The sequence below is a fragment of the Bombyx mandarina genome, chromosome 04, assembly GCF_030267445.1.
Source record: "Bombyx mandarina strain Sakado chromosome 04, ASM3026744v2".
Lineage (NCBI taxonomy): Eukaryota > Metazoa > Arthropoda > Insecta > Lepidoptera > Bombycidae > Bombyx > Bombyx mandarina.
The window spans coordinates 9,215,191-9,231,847 of record NC_143211.1 but is presented as its reverse complement, the minus strand read 5'-3'; the positions used below and the strand labels follow the sequence as shown (position 1 = coordinate 9,231,847).

At 33.2% G+C, this 16,657-nt stretch overlaps 1 protein-coding gene across 1 annotated transcript in view; it reads right to left on the bottom strand.

Annotated features, from left to right (window-relative positions):
• NGR-A31 (neuropeptide receptor A31) overlaps positions 1 to 16,657 on the bottom strand; it is an 88,883-nt gene that overhangs the window by 12,491 nt on the left and 59,735 nt on the right. Inside the window, exons 3-5 of the mRNA XM_028187537.2 lie at positions 9,309 to 9,453; positions 7,012 to 7,171; positions 5,418 to 5,615 (exon numbers count right to left, since the gene is read on the bottom strand). Coding sequence (XP_028043338.2) covers positions 5,418 to 5,615; positions 7,012 to 7,171; positions 9,309 to 9,453 — 503 coding nt within the window. The remainder of the gene's footprint in view (positions 1 to 5,417; positions 5,616 to 7,011; positions 7,172 to 9,308; positions 9,454 to 16,657) is intronic.

The window sequence follows — 16,657 nt, the reverse complement described above, 5'->3', positions numbered from 1 at the left end:
CCTGGTAACCGCTTAGCACTTCGTGGGCCGTGGGCTTGTCCACAAATAATAGAAACAAAAACTAAAAAATATGTCAAATGATAGAAACCACTACATTGTTTTTCAGCAACAAGTTTGCTTGTCAAGTTGTCCTTCGACGTAATTTTATATTTAATAAACTTTTGGTTGTGTAACCTTATTTTTAATATATTTCGCTTCACTTCGGTTGCGATAGAGCTAAAAAGTTGGTGTAAAGTAGCTAACGAGTAATCCCATCGAGTTTGGTTTCATACAGTTTTTTTTAACGAGCCTCGTCGAATTTTCGTGATGACGAGAACTTCATGACGGATTTGGAAGGGTACGTGGTTAGTTTTCAAGGGATAAGCAGATACACTCAAAATATTCTAAATTAACAAGACTAAAATTTTGCTGAAGTACCTAATTGCACAGATGTTTGCAGGCTTAAATTAAAATTCATCAAACGATGTTATTCGATCAGTTAAGAAGTAATTAGTTGAAAAGCTATCTTCGGAGTCTTGAACATATTTTACGTTTAGGCCCTATTTTAAGAGATACACACACAACAGTTTAAAACCATTTTTATCTTCACAAAGATCCATAACACTTACGATTCAATTATCGCTTCCTTTGCTTGTAATAAAAATTTATATAAGACCCAAAGGACATATATCCATTCGTACAAAATTTAAACAAGACTGTTTACCAGGAGCTTTTGTCCTTAAAGTAGCAGGAATTATTTTTCCGAAAGACGTTACGATTTACATTTTATTTGTTACTAGCTGACCCGGCAGACTTCGTATTGCCTCAATAGATAAATAAAAGACCTAAACTTTTGTATAAAATAAACTTGAAACAAAAGGAATCCGTCCGACGGGGGACACATCAAAGGAAAACCAAAATTGTTTGTTTTTATATAATTCCGAGTATTTTCATATTTATCTAACTTTTAAACCTTCTCTGGACTTTAACAAATAATTCAAGACCAAAATTAGCCAAAATCGGTCCAGCCGTTCTAGAGTTTTAGCGAGACTAACGAACAGCAATTCATTTTTATATATAGAGATTATTGAGTGTACTTGGTAAAATGTAAAGTATTACGTATCGAAGCTGTTTAAGTACGCAATTAAGAAAATCGTTCGTATACCAAGCTTTTAGCTTATGACCTACTTGTGTATAACCAATTCGTTCTCTACAATTTCTTTCCATAAATAGGATATAACAATTTATTTAAATCAAGGTAGGTATTTTATAATGTTTGAAAAATAAAATTTAATAATGTGTGTGTGATTGTAATCTGTAATGTGAATAATTGTAATATTCAAATGCGATTAATTTGAGTCCGTAATCATTTAAACGTTCATCTAGGAATCTTTTATGAAAAATCTGATGAGATGAATATTAAAGCCGATGTATGTTTTATTCCACATTACTAAGAAAATCTCTATCTTGTATTGCATTATTAGTATTCAACCCTTTACTAGGTATTATAAGTTCTTAAATGTTGGAAAACAAATAGAAAAATAATAATAAACTACTTAAAAGTTCTATAGTCGTAACGTCAATCTACACGACGATCTGGGTCTTGAACCGATTCGGAAACACCTGAAGTTAGCGTCGGAATGGTGCTTCGACAAAGCTATGCATCATGATAATTACCTTATCGTTGCCAACGCTGATTACTCCCTAATTCCTGCCCACGTAGGTGCTAGACACCGTTGACGCCCTAAACCCGTCCTTACGGATCCATCAGCTCCATTAATCTCAGCACTAGACGCTTTCAGCTCTAACGCTTAGGGACCTCGGTAACCGTACTCGTCGAACTCTTTGCAGAGTTTTACGTGCAACCTAACCCAAACATCCGCGTTGAGTTTCTCGCTGGTTCTTCCCAGCGAGTCGCGATTCCGATCCGGGAGTAGATTCATTTTCGAAGCCTTTGCTCGTCAACCGAATTGGAAAGGTCTTTGGGCCACCAGTAATCCTTCATTAATATGAATTTAAAAAATTACAGTTGCACCTCGTTCGTTCTTTACTAATCGTAGATACACAAACATCAAGCAAAAAGTTATAATAGAAGAAGTGTGTGTGTTTTTTTTAAATGTAAACATTCAACAATGTTTTATTTCTGAATATTTTTTGTAGATTGAGTAGCTTAAAAATTCTCTTATTAATACTTTCACTATAAATACATATTATTATATTATATATGTCGACGCACCACTCTAATTATATGGAAAAATTAATTAATCAATCAAGATTAATTCCTAATTTAACATGCGGCGTAATTATTGATTGTAATTATTACACGTGTAGTAAATATATTTCAGACTGATTGTTAATTTAAGCAAAATGCAATGTTATGGTTTGCTGTTGCTTGGGCAGCAAACGATAACTTTGCATTTACCATTCGTCTTCAGAGGAATGTTTAATCATTTGCTAAATTCATTTCTTGATTTTTAAGCGACGTCTACTTGTTTAACACGATGTTTGGTTAAGATTAATGTTTTAAGGAACTCCGCCAGATTTTGTAATACGCGGATACGATACCACGTGATTACGTTTGTAAGGATAGATTCAACTTTAGGTTTAGTTAGTGACCTAAATTAGTTGTTTAAATTAATTTGTGATTTAACTATCAAGTTTGGAAAATTTAGAGTGAGTTTGCGTTTTAATAATTTGTGAATTTGAAGTAATTTCCGTCTTGACAAGAGGGAGCCACCGTTTTTGTTTTCGGGGTGGCGGCTTGTGATCAAGACGGAAAAAGATTGCGACCAGACGCTCTGTGAGTACATACTGTTGTATTATTTTAAGGTTATTTTTAAGTGTGTATATCAGTGCTAGACGAAGTGTTGTAATTAAATAGTGTTAAACTATAATTTGGTGTTTCGTTTGCAATGAGTGAGCCTTGTGATGGGGTTGGTGGCGTCAGTTTATCTGACGTCACCTTTTCCAAAAATTCTCCGGAGGTCGGTGCGCCGTCATATATTATATTACTTTTAGTCACAATAAATATTGGTCTATCTACTTGAGTTTGAGTTTTGAAAGATGTTCAGCAGTTTTCTGCGAAAATTTTTAGTGCACTGAATTCCAGTCTAAATCTTGACATTATAATAATATAATGGTATTTTGCTTAAGGAATGAACATGAAATAAACAAGCAAATTAACTGATCTCGGCACAGGTAAATATCTAAACATCATAATATGGAATTTGTTTTATTAATATCTTCTACGTAAAATTTTAATGGAATTTTACATCAGGTTTATGTACATAGTTAATACCTCTGGGTAACGCTTACAAAACAGCTTTATGTTCCCATGATTAGGCAAAATCTTACAAATTAATGTAAAATACAAAAATAGATTATAGTGTTTTAATATAAAAGAAAGATGTGTGGTGTCGTAGGACACTGGTTAGGAATGAAGTTCCTTATTATAAAAATATTAATTTAAGTTCTATTCGAGGTATAAGGAAAATAAAACTGGAAGTTTCGCAACAACCCACGGTTATTCGGTAGCGTGCGAACTTATTGTGGTACACTTCATTCACGGTTGTTTGCATAAGAATTAGTGTATTGCGCAAACGAACGCTCTGAGATCGTGGTCAATGAATGATAAAAAAAATTGTTATTTTTTGTACGTTTTTGTCGTATTTTTTGTCGTACACTGTGTGCATTACTAATAAAAATCTTACGTTACGGACGTTTTTTCCCTGTTAGGGTATCCCTTCGCATCGTCCCATAAGGAACGTCGTTCCAACAATTAACAAACTTATTCATAATAAACTCACGAGTCTCCTTCCAGGTTTCTCTGGGAACTTCACAACAACATGGATTTCAATAAAAAATTATATATAATTAATAGATGGGTCTGTTTTATTAATCATAGCTCTTTTGGTATTGTAAATGTAGTTATTGGATTCCATAGACATCACACAACGTGAATACCGCTGGCGACCTTGAGACATAAGATCGCACCAAACATCAATTCATTACTGCGTTACGTCAGAAATTAGACAGAAATGTAGTGGCCATCTTACGTCAAAAAAAATTAGTACATTGTAATGGAAAAATGTGCTGAAAATTGAGCCGTCTATGTTGAGATTTAATGAATATATTATATTTTTCTACTGATAAAAATAAACTGCTAAATCATCAACATCTTGACATTCATTACTGGTGGTAGGACGTGCTGTGAGTCGGCACGGGTAGGTACCACCGCCCTGCCTATTTCTGCCATGAAGCAGTAATGCGTTTCGCTTTGAAGAGTGGGGCAGCCGTTATACTGTTCAAACTGAGACCTTAGATCTTTTTCTCAACGTGGGTGGCGGCATTTCCGTTGTAGATGTCTATGGACTCCAGTTACCACTTAACACCAGGTGGGTCGTTAGTTTGTCCATGATAGATAGATCTTTCAAGATAAAATGTAAGCATCTATGTATCCGTGATTTCTGGTCTGAAGTTCTGCGATTAGTTATATTGTGTAATATATATATGTCGGCGCGCGCCAGGGATGGCTAAGCGGTAGTTTCCGTCATCACTCATATTTGGTTGAACTCAGTTTATAAAAAGTCAATAAAACCGACAAACCGACTGACTGACTGCCAGAGACTCACTGACTGAGACGGACGGACCGTCCGATACGGACTGAATGACTGTCTGACACAATGCCACGACTGTCCACGTACCGCCATTTTATACTGTGGCGTTACGGAGTCTACCCTACATTTTGTGATATTTATCAAAACAACATTTCATCATTTAAAATAATAGTCAAAACAACGTCTTAATATTACTAAAAGTCGTTAACCACGACATATAAATCAACCCAGCGATATAACAACATATTTACTTATAAATATTATGGGAGTTCATAGTTAAGTACCACCATCTTGTTTATTTCTGCCGGGAATTAGTCACGCGTTTCGGTGTGAAAGGGTGGGACAGCCGCTTTACTAATTAACTAAGACTGGGGCTTCATGAGAGATGAGAAATTATAACAAACAAAATATTATTTTAAACATCACATCTCATTACATATCGACGCTTGAAAGGCAAACGTGACTAAGCGACAATGCGTGAACTTTACAGTAGAGTAATTTAAAGTTGAAATACCTAAAAAAAATTCTATTTTAATGAATCTAGCTGTAGAATTGAAATGATTTTAATAGACCTAGAAATATTTTTATATTTATATTTTTATATTTTTTGCGCATCGAATATGGTCATTGCCTATCATTTATGTATCAAGCAGTTATTGTCGCTTAGTCACGTTTGCCTTTCAAGCGTCGATATGTCACATCACATCCAACATAATAGCAAACAAGCAATTTTAACATCCTATTTAAAATTAGTTTTCATTTATTTATCTCACACTGAACGCGTGGGCAATTGTATTTATAATTTAATATTTTAATACTTACAGTCATAACACAGAGCGGGGTCACGTAGAGCAGCCCGAAGTTCACCATATCGAATATTTCCGAATTATATTTCCTGCGATGCGGTATGCATATAGTCTCCATTTGCCCGTTGCCCAAATCGTTTGTTATCGTTTCCACCCATATGAATTTCGGGGCGCTATACGCGGCGCTAGTGATCCATACACCAAGTATCACCAACTGGAAATATGTTCTAGTTATTTTTGAGAAAGCAACACGGCACGGGCCTTGTTCATTCTGAAGGGATACGAATATTAAAATTTATTGTCCTATTACTATTCAAGTGAGAAATTGTTGGCTTTTCTTTTAAAAGCTTTTACTTTAAGAGAATGTAGATTTATTACCTAGTAAAAATTGTAACAATAAAAAATAAAAATAAAATAAAAAAGATTTGGCTAACTCATTTCAAGGCCTTAAGATACAAAATGCTTCAAAAGATTTTTGGTCTAGCGTTTCGTGAACCCCGTTTCGGTAATAGATAACTGGAGACATTTGACAGTAAAATATAGGGTCAATAACACCCAAAGGGGACAGAAAAACAGCTTTTACGCGAAACATTTGTGAAGTAAGTATGAGTCGAACGATTCCCTCTTGGCTTATTGTTAAAAAAAACAGGATCCTCGTTTTCAGTTCCATTTCAGTTTATATCCTTATTTTAGAACCTTTCGCTTTGGCACCAATACCTATAAACAACCTAGGCAAGATTAAACCTCTATATTGACATTGGCACAACTGTCGGCTTTACGTTGCGTCGCATGATTTCTTCATTGTAGAATTAAGTAGGATTGTGACCTGTTAGGATTCGCAATATACAATATACAGCTGCACACTTTGGACGTAAAGGATTTAGATTTGACGTTAGACAAGAAACTGAGAAATATGAATCTATGAACCTTTAATATGGGACTTCCAGATGTAGCCCAAAGCCAACTAATCAAGAGATAAGAGCAAGGCTTATATAATATTTAAATAATTAGACTTATATACTTACTATTAAGATCTAAAATTTAGACTAAGACCCTGTGACTCAAAAAATACTAAAATTGCATTAAAATATAAATACGTATCTTACCCCGAGATAATAAATAATGAAAACATGTGACTAGGAGTATTACGGAGAGATTTTCCTCTGCAAAATGATTCCCATAAAAACAAAACATAGCTGTCTCCGCTTTCAAGTGCGTTGCGAATTTTTCATCTTTTTTATTGTACAGTAAAAACAGGAAAGATCACCTGCGTACACGTGAACTGAATGACAGGCATCTCATTCAAGTGAGCAATTATTACTATATTACTATTATTACATAATACATCAGGTTAAACAATTTCCAACCTACGCAACACCCTCTTTCGCGTTTGTAGAAGCTTGTTCCTACGTAACAAAGCAACTGACCCTAAGTCTCGTTGATGTCAGAATCTGCTTGCAAGTAATTGGATCTATTATTGCGAAGTATCGTTCCGTGCATATCACGACCAATACATAATACATCATGTTCAACAATTTCCAACCTACGCAACACCCTCTTTCACGTTTGCAGAACAGTTCCCTTTTCCTACGTAATAAAGCAAAACTTACCCTAAGTCTCGTCGATGTCAGAATCTGCTTGCAAGTAATGGGATGTATTATTGCGAAGTAACGTTCCGTGCATATCACGACCAATATAAAAATTGACGCAGTATAGCTCAACGAGTGAACAAACTGATACATTTTACACAGAAAATCTCCAAATATCCAACTGTAACAAAATAATAGAAAATTTATATGATACATTTGAATTGGATTAATAACATTCAAAATATAGTTGAAGACATTCTCAAAACAACTTATCGTTAAATTTATTTGTAAAATATGAAGTAGATAATTTTATAAATTACCGAAACGCATCAATTACGATGAATACTGTTCTAACATAAAAAGATATCGAAAAAAGTTATCGAAGTCTGTTGTAAAAAAGGCTTTATGAATGTTGTAGATTACATTGCACATCCACTTTTTCTATTTATAAGCTATTCATCATTCCAATAACAATTTTTCATATCTTTTGAGTGCTCCTCGGGTTTTATCTGGGTATCGTAATTTTAATGTACGAAGATGTAGACAAATGAAGACAAATGAATGAAATTTTGAAATCGTCGTGGCCTAAAAGATAAGACGTCCGGTGCCTTCGTATGTAGCGATGCATCGGTGTTCTAATCCGACCGGCAGGTACCAATTTTTCCAATGAAATACGTACTTAACGAATGTTCACGATCGACTTCCATGGTGAAGGAATAACATCTTGTAATAAAAATCAAACCCGCAAAATTATAGTTTGCGTAATTACTGGTGGCAGGACGTCTTGTGAGTCCGCACGGGTAGGTACCCTGCCTATTTCTGCCGTGAACTAGTAAAGCGTTTCGGTTTGAAGGGCGGGGCAGCCATTGTACTGTTAATAGTGAGACCTAACAACTCATGTCTCAAGGTGGCTGGCGGCATTTACGTTGTAGATGTCTATGGGCTCCGGTAACCACTTGACACCAGGTGGGCCGTGAGCTCGTCCGACCATCTAAGCAATAAAAAATTTAAAAAATACTAGAAACTTTATCAATATCGAAACGAAGCTTACAGGGGTTCTAGCAGTATCTAAAATGTTAACAGAATCTAAATTGGTGCTCTTACTGATTTCTAACATGAATATAACACGTTTTAGTTTTTATTACTTTTTATTTCATTACCCATATTGAGAATACATCATTATTCTTTTTAAATGAAAAATTCTTATATCATACTGAGTAAGGCAGATAAAACGTAATTGTTATTTTGGAGACTTAAGGGCCTTCCTTATATTCTGGCTAATTTGTTATAGTATTGTAAAATAATATTGACTGGCTTGTAACTACTAACGGGAAACGTCTTGTTATCAATGGAAAATTCGTAAAGACCGTCGTATTATCCAAACACAAACAGAACGTTCATTTCGGATTAATTAAACACAAGCCTGCTCGACATTGGACCTTGTTTGTTTACTTTGTGTCGGAGCGCGTAAAACGCAGCTTACCTATATAAAATTACTAAATACGCTGCTGACACTTGAAATTTAACAGATTATATATTAGCCCTGTACGCGTTTTAACATGATCACATGGATCACGGTGTTAATAAATACTAGAGGTCCCGCAGTAGTCGAAATTCGACTATAATTAATTGGAATTGTAAGTTTGTACATAATTATGATTGTATTTTATACTTCTATAATCACAAATTTCGCCAAGACTACACTATAAAAAATATTAACAAAAACAAACAATATTTAATCTCAATTTGACAACAGACGTCAAGAACAAAAGTTTGACAATAAATAGTATGCATGCGTGTGTGCGCCAAATACATGGTATGTAGTGTGTGTAATGTTTTCTTTATTGATTTAATGTATCTTTTATGCATTATTTAAAAAAAAAATTAGCAATGTGCACTTCTTCTCTATATTCTCTAGAAGTTTGGAAAATTTCATACACCTCCGTCCGCGCAATTTTCGTAAAAAGGGATACAAAGTTTTAATATATAGATAATATACGGATACGTATTAATATATAGATAATACAATGGCTCGTTGACAACTTAATGTCAACTAGCAATTTCAATATTCATACTTCAACCTACAAATGAATGTGTTTATTGAATTGAAACTATTCATTTGGGCGGCTGTTTATTTATCAAAAGAGTCGCTCTTTGATTTCGATTTGCCAAAACATTATGCCCTTGATTTGAAACTCAACAAAATCCAACCTCTTCTAACACGTTGAAACAAATATAGCCCTGGCCATAAACAAATATAGATTACACTGGCCAGTTAAATATCGTATCATGTTTACCTGATGTTCCGATTCACTCACCTCGGTATAAGATATATAGTTAGGTTTTGGAAGACACAGAACACTCCGACACATAAATCTGCTACGGCAAGGTTCGCAAGAAAGAAGTTTGTTATGGAACGGAGACGCCTCGATAAAGTTACTACTAGGATCACTAGTAGATTACCTGAAAAAAATGCATGTCATAATTAACTTATTTCGCTGTCTTTATATCAAAGATTCTAAAATAAATGAAGTGAAAATTTTTATTATTATTTTTATAATTAAAGTAGAGATTATGTTTCTAGTGGTAAATAAAAGTTGTGAACAAAATGAGGACACATATTTGATATCTTAGAAAGAAATTAATTAATGAAATGTATGTGTTTTTTAAGATTGATTAATCAAGCTGTCTCGACAATTCAATACATTTAGTAAATTTTGTAAAATGTAAATTAATAACGCATTTTCAAGATAACAGAACTTCTCTTACCCACAGTCGTCATATTCTATCCAACTCTATCTATCTATCTATCTATCTATCTATCTACCAAATCTAATCGTTATACATATAACCTATAGCTATAAAATAACTGTATTGATTTTAGACTTTCATTTGAAAACTTTAAGTGTTTTAATTTACGAACTTAAGTTTTTTATTATTAAGTTAATGAATTAATTATTCTGTTTAAGCACAAAAATGCATAAACTTTAATTTTTTTATTCGTTTAGGATTTAGCTTTAGATATTAACTATTAAAAGGCATTTAGCTGCCTTTGATAAATTCAGAGTACCGCAGAAATCCGTTTAGAACCAAACACATGGTTCATTTGTTCTGCGATACAATGCGTTTGTTTGTCAATCGACGCTTCGCCAACTGAGAACATAGTCTTTTACTTGCATGTGACAGACCGTCAATGTGTTTTTGAATGGATTTCTCTAATGGAAGCTGCTCAGATATATATATTTTTTTGGTATTTTTTTTTTTCAATAATTTTAATTCTGAATTTGGTCTGCGTCAATTTATGAATGATGCCATTCTTCTTCAAATGTAAAGTCGAAATCTTAGTTGCTTTGGAATATTGGCTAGCCGTGTGATATTCAAACATGCTTGTTATTCCACGTCATTCAAGGTAAATATTTAAGGTAAAGTTGAAAATTAAGTATAGTAACTACCAGGATGGACTAATGATGGAAAAAAAGTAATAGAAGTGCCTGAGACTTCCAGCTCATTTCCTTAAGTGGATAGAGGTAGTCACGTTTTGATCTTTAAGACTAGGTTTTTTTATTTAGTTTTATTTAGCTCAAACGTTCCAGCAGCACACGGCCTATTTCGTATCAAGTGATTACCAAATCTCATAGACAACAAGCACAATGTTGATGCTGCCAGCCGTTTTTAGATATAAGATCGAGATCTGAATTGGATAGAAGCTTTCCCTCCGTTCAACCTGAAACCTATTTTCGTTTCTCGTCAAAAATTACCAAGAAAAGTGGGACGTACCTGTACGTACAGGCTTACAGTATAACTTAACACCAATAAACCACGGAATAGATAAATAACCTTATTTATCTATTCCGTGCAATAAACCACTAGATGACAAATTTTTTTTCTGGTGGTAGGACATCTTGTGAGTCCGCACGGGTAGGTACCACCACCCTGCCTATTTATGCCGTGGTTCACGTCATGCATCGTCGGGGTCTATGGGATCCGGTATCCACTTAACACCAGGTGGGCCGTGAGCTCATCGACCCATCTAAGCAATAAAAAAAAGATGAGTCGTACGCTCGTCCATCCATCTAGTCTAATAAAAGATAAAAAATATAAAAAGCTAATAATTTGTCGATTTCATGAAATTGTTAAAATATACCACCATCAAATTAGACGATAACGCAGAGCCGTAACAATTTTCGAAACCTATATAGAATCATAGAACGATAACGAATAAGATAAGAATCATATCGTCCACTGTACATGCAGACGTGCCGAATTTTAATTAAACCGAATCCGCTACCTTTTAACGGCTACTCGTGTGGAATATAATAATAATAGTGAGCCACCCGGAAATAATTGCGTTGGAAGTTGCTAATAACTAGCACTGAGTAATTTGATCTTTTTAAATTAAAACGCATTCTGGATAATAGCGAACGACAAGAACAGAATTATGCCGCTGACTGGCCTAAATTTCATAACATATAATGTTTTAGTTTTTTATTTATTTATTGCTTAGATGGGTGGACGAGCTCACAGCCCACCTGGTGTTAAGTAGTTACTGGAGCCCATAGACATCCACAACGTAAATGCGCCACCCACCTTGAGATACAAGTTCTAAGGTCTCAAGTATAGTTACAACGGCTGCCCCACCCTTCAAACCGAAACGCATTACTGCTTCACGGCAGAAATAGGCAGGGTGATGGTACCCACCCGCGCGGACTCACAAGAGTTCCTACCACCAGTAAGAGTTTAATTTAATTTAAATATAAGTAGTTTAATTTAAATATACAGTTAATTATATATAAGCTGATATTTTTTTTATAGGTGTATTTAAGTAGGTAAATTTAAAGCATAAAAAGTTTTTTTTTTTTTTTTTTGTGAAAAAAGTATGTTATCACCGAAATTATCGTAGTAAATCAGTGAAGTTTTTTTAAATTCATATTTTTGTAACATGTTTTCCGAAAACATCGTTAAGATTCATTTGAAATCCGAATCAAATTATTTGCTTTCTTCTCAAGCTGTTTTTCTTTGCGCGTTTTATTTGGTCCGTGGATTTGAACAATCTCAAATTAAGGTTTTTGTTCATGCTGAGATTAAAGAACGTTTTTTTAATATATTTCGTTTGATATTATTTGGTTTGCTTCGGCTCTAGAGAATGTGAAATGAGATGAGCATTCATTAAAAATAATAACTGTAGTTATATTTGATGGACGCAAATGGATATCCGACTTTCGTTTACATTAAAATAAATTAAATTATTAACAATTAAAAAAGGTCATTTTAATTTAAAAAAAGCTTTGCACTACTTTCTTTTATTTTCATAACAATTCCCCTTTTAATGTTACTGTTGTACTCAACATATTTTATTGTTTTATTTAGTTATTTATTATTTTTCATGACTTTTTCTATTGATAATGTAATATTTATTTATTTATTTATTAATATGTGTAAAATATATCAAATTAGCGTTGGACGAAAACTTGATTTTTACTAATAATTTTATTTCGCTACACTTGTGATAAATTTGCTTGTCTATAATATAATAATAAGAATTAAAATACGTCCAATTTTCGCCAAATAATTTGCCAGTTGCATTTTCACCTACACTATTACTACAGCTTGAGCAGCCCAACAAGGTGGAGTTCTTTGATGTTATTGTTATACGCTTGAAATTCAATAAAAGGAATTATCTGAAGAAAGTTTCTGAAGTAATCTGAGTGAGTAATCTGAAGAAGTAAGTTTTAATTACTCTCACTATGGAGGGCAACGCTGACGTTATTACTTAAAATTAATTTTAATAAATTTGAATTAAAAATAGTGTAAGAAAAAATAATTTATTTTAGTAAAAGCGTGGGGTGCATGATATCAGTAGTTATAAATAGTTTATGAACAGATATGAGTAGAAGGGTTATTTTGATAATATCCTGAAAAGCACCCCGCGCTTTTTTATAATAAATTCTTTTTTTTCTTACACTATTTTAAATTCAAATTTATTAATATTTAGCTTCTATTTTTAGTTGGATTTTCTATAAATGCGTATTTTGTTAGTTTTTTTAAACTATTATTTATTTATTAGTTGAATTTCAATTTTATTAATTTCTTTTTTTTTAATATTGATTTGTCATCGGTCCTTAATAAGTATACCAAATTTCGAGTTAATCCGACGTTTTGAAGGGGGTCAATATCATGTTCAAAGATTCCGTTACAAACATACATACGTTTGAAGCTAATAAAAGCGTATTAAAAACAGCATGGTGCCAGTTGCGCACTCATAATTATTATTGGAATTCCATAAACACAAATACGTTCTAAGTCTAAAAAATACTTTTATTTTATCTTATCTATGCCCATATTCATTGTTAAGGCTCGAAGTCAAGGTACGGCAGAGATTTTAGTTAAAAGTCGAAAGTACATTGTGATTCGATTTCAAAATTAAAGTGATTACAAATTCGTAATTAATGTAGTATTAAACAACCTATTTAAATCCTGGTTACTCGTGTGCAGGATATTATGGATATGGCAAGTTAAACCAAGTAATAAAATCATTGTACTAAATGACTGATTTTTAAGACAAATGTGCAAGTTTTCAAATCAATCGGACATTTTAAAATTGATAGAAATTACGTTCTATGATTTTGTTAGATAAGTACACACGCCAAGCCAATAAAAGGTTCATAAAATAGTTAAGGGTGATTGTTACTCCAATAGAATACGAATTGGGAATAAAGCAAGAAAGGCTGCTTCGTTTCTCTCCTGACAACAAATCGGATTATCCAGACATTCTTCGATGAATAATTTTAAACACGATGACGTCGCCACGTCGTTGCCTGAACAATGAATTTTACGTGTCACAAAATTAATACGGTAATTATTGTTATTTCACCAAATCTATAGTCATTTTAAGAGTGCGTTTGTGGTGTAAATAAAGTCGTTCATAATAGTGTGTTTGGGACTTTTAGTAGTTCTTTTATATTCGATGAATAGACATAATTTGCATTAATATGATATGAATTTTCATCAAAAATATCTGCGTAACAATGAAGGTTACCAAAGATAGCAGCGTTATGACTTGATATCTCCCCTTATCATAAAAAAAGTATTTACTATGTTATAGTATATAATATATTAAAAGTCTGTTCAACAAATTATTTCCAAAGTAAGTGATAAGTTAAGCAAGTGGTAAATTATATCTATGAATAAATACCTATAAATACTACCATTTTCTCCACAAATTATCAACTGATTTTGTTGTTTTAAAAATCTGAGTTTCCGGTGGAACTTCTATTCTCTGTTTTTTTGTGCGGTATATTCCATGGGGAATGCTGTGAGTAATTGTTCGAGATGATCCCTTCTTTTTTTTTACCACTTCTCATCACCGGAGCAGAGTTTATTCATACCATCTGGAACCGCTGCGTTCAACCACAGTACAGATCCCAACACAGATCGCAAAGACCTTTTGTTCCATCTACCGCTTGGCTCTGCGATGAACTACTACTCACCACGGTGTGTTCCAAACGCTATGATAAATCCTTCTTCAAGCGAGGTCTGAGAAGATTCTTTGAGCGACGGTGACCACTCACCATAAGGAGGACCATAAACTAATCTGCCGATACAACAATAATACATATACTACATATATAAGTATATACATAAAAACTTTGTACTAAATAAAATAATTGAAATAGTCAGTTTTCTTTAAAAGTTAATAAAAAAGCAAAAGGGGAAATAAATCTATAACTATTGGATAAATAATTATTGTTAAATTTGGATCATTGAAATCACTAGTAGAATATAAATAGACAGAGATCAATCAGTTGAGTACCATTCTCTGTACCAAATAATTTTGTTTCTTTTTTTGCGTAGCACCGGTTGACGAGCAAGGCTATCAATATTTTTTTTGGAAAAGTATGTTTTCTTTAGTGTATCAATAACGAAAATATTTAAAAGGAATCTGAATCTTGAGGCCAGTGATTATGATCAAATTTCGGGGGCGTGGCGAGAATACTAGTAAATAGAAAAAGCCTTCTACAGACACAAAATTCAGGCATAATGCGGGCAGTTTTCAGTAATATATGTATAAGCTATTTTATTTAAATCGCACAAATAAAAAAAAAGGATCTACAACATTAACATATCGTTTAGGTGGTATCGACAAAGGGAAGATCTTCCATCAAGCTCGGTAGACAGACGCGCCGCGGCGACGGTCCGAAAATTGATCTTTAGAAAGCGTATATACCTAATGGCTTGAAAATGTAGTCAATGCCATTCAGACATGTGTCAAATATTTTTGTTCTACGATAGCTACTGCTAAATCAGTTAAAACACATATTATGTCGAGCACTTTTATACTATTATACAAAATTATTGGTGTGAAAACATAAAGATGCTCGTCAATAATAAAGTTACTTAATTAATTAATTAATTAGTTACTTAACAGTACTAATAAATATAATGTAATGTTCATAGTTAATTAACTGTTTCCGTCATAATATCCCAAAATTAATAACGAAACAACAAAGTTTTAGTGGATATTGAATATTATATTGTTAAGATTCCCCAAACTTAATCAATAACGTTATATACCTTATGTACCTAGAACAGCCATAGGTTCTGTTACAAATGATTTTTTTTTAAATGAAGTAATGTAATATTATTAAAATGTATACCTACATATTTATTAAAATCGCAGCAAAAAGTTAAAGAATATTCTATTCCAAATGGCCACCTTCGGCTTTTTATACAGGCCTTTAATCTGTTTGATCATGAATCTATGGATTTACGCACTGTTTCGAAGGGAAATTTTGCTACTGCTTGCTCTAAATATTTTTTAAGAGACTCAATATCACCGTGTCGTTTAGAGCAGACCATGTCCTCTAAAACTGACCATAATTCTAAAGGGTTGAGTAAAATAAAATAAAAGGTAAACTAGACCATAATTCTGGCATTAACAAGATTAACAGCCTTTGAAGTTCAGCACGCACGCGACCGCCCCGATATTTTCTGGTCTTCAACAGACGAAGTGTCGTTATATCTGTAGATAGTACGTTAAACGAACATACGGCTGATACCAAGCTTTTCTAGCGTCTGGAATATGACCGACTGCTCCATACCCACTTTGTGTAAGGCGATCACTACAATCCTATTTTCTTTAACACCCCATTCCATGTTGTATTTTGATAAGGAATACCGAAAAACATGTGAAATGGCGCAAAATCGAAAGAAGTTTTTAAAATATTATAGGTACGTGTTCTAAATTCAAAATAATTAAAAACTTGAAAAAAAGGAAAGTTTTTATGTAACAGTATATATGGCCAGACTAGTTAGATACATGCGGTTACATCTTAGACAATATTTTTAATGTGAACTGAGTATGGTTGGTAAAATCAAATATTAATCTACAACCAGTTTTTCGTCAATTATATTACAAGCATTAAAACAGATTTCCTATTTAAATTTTATTTATAATTTTATTTTAGTTTCGTTTAACGGACAACGTTTTGACTTTCCCGAAAGAATGGAATTTGTCTGATCCATCATTAAATATGAGCAGTCACTATAGAATGTCGAATCGTATCGTATTGCTTAAAAAAGAGTAGCTATATCAATTGAGTTTTATGAGGCATAAGATACTGAATGATGTCGTAAAAAGTATCCCGCGGAGATCGGCCGTTTACCGAGG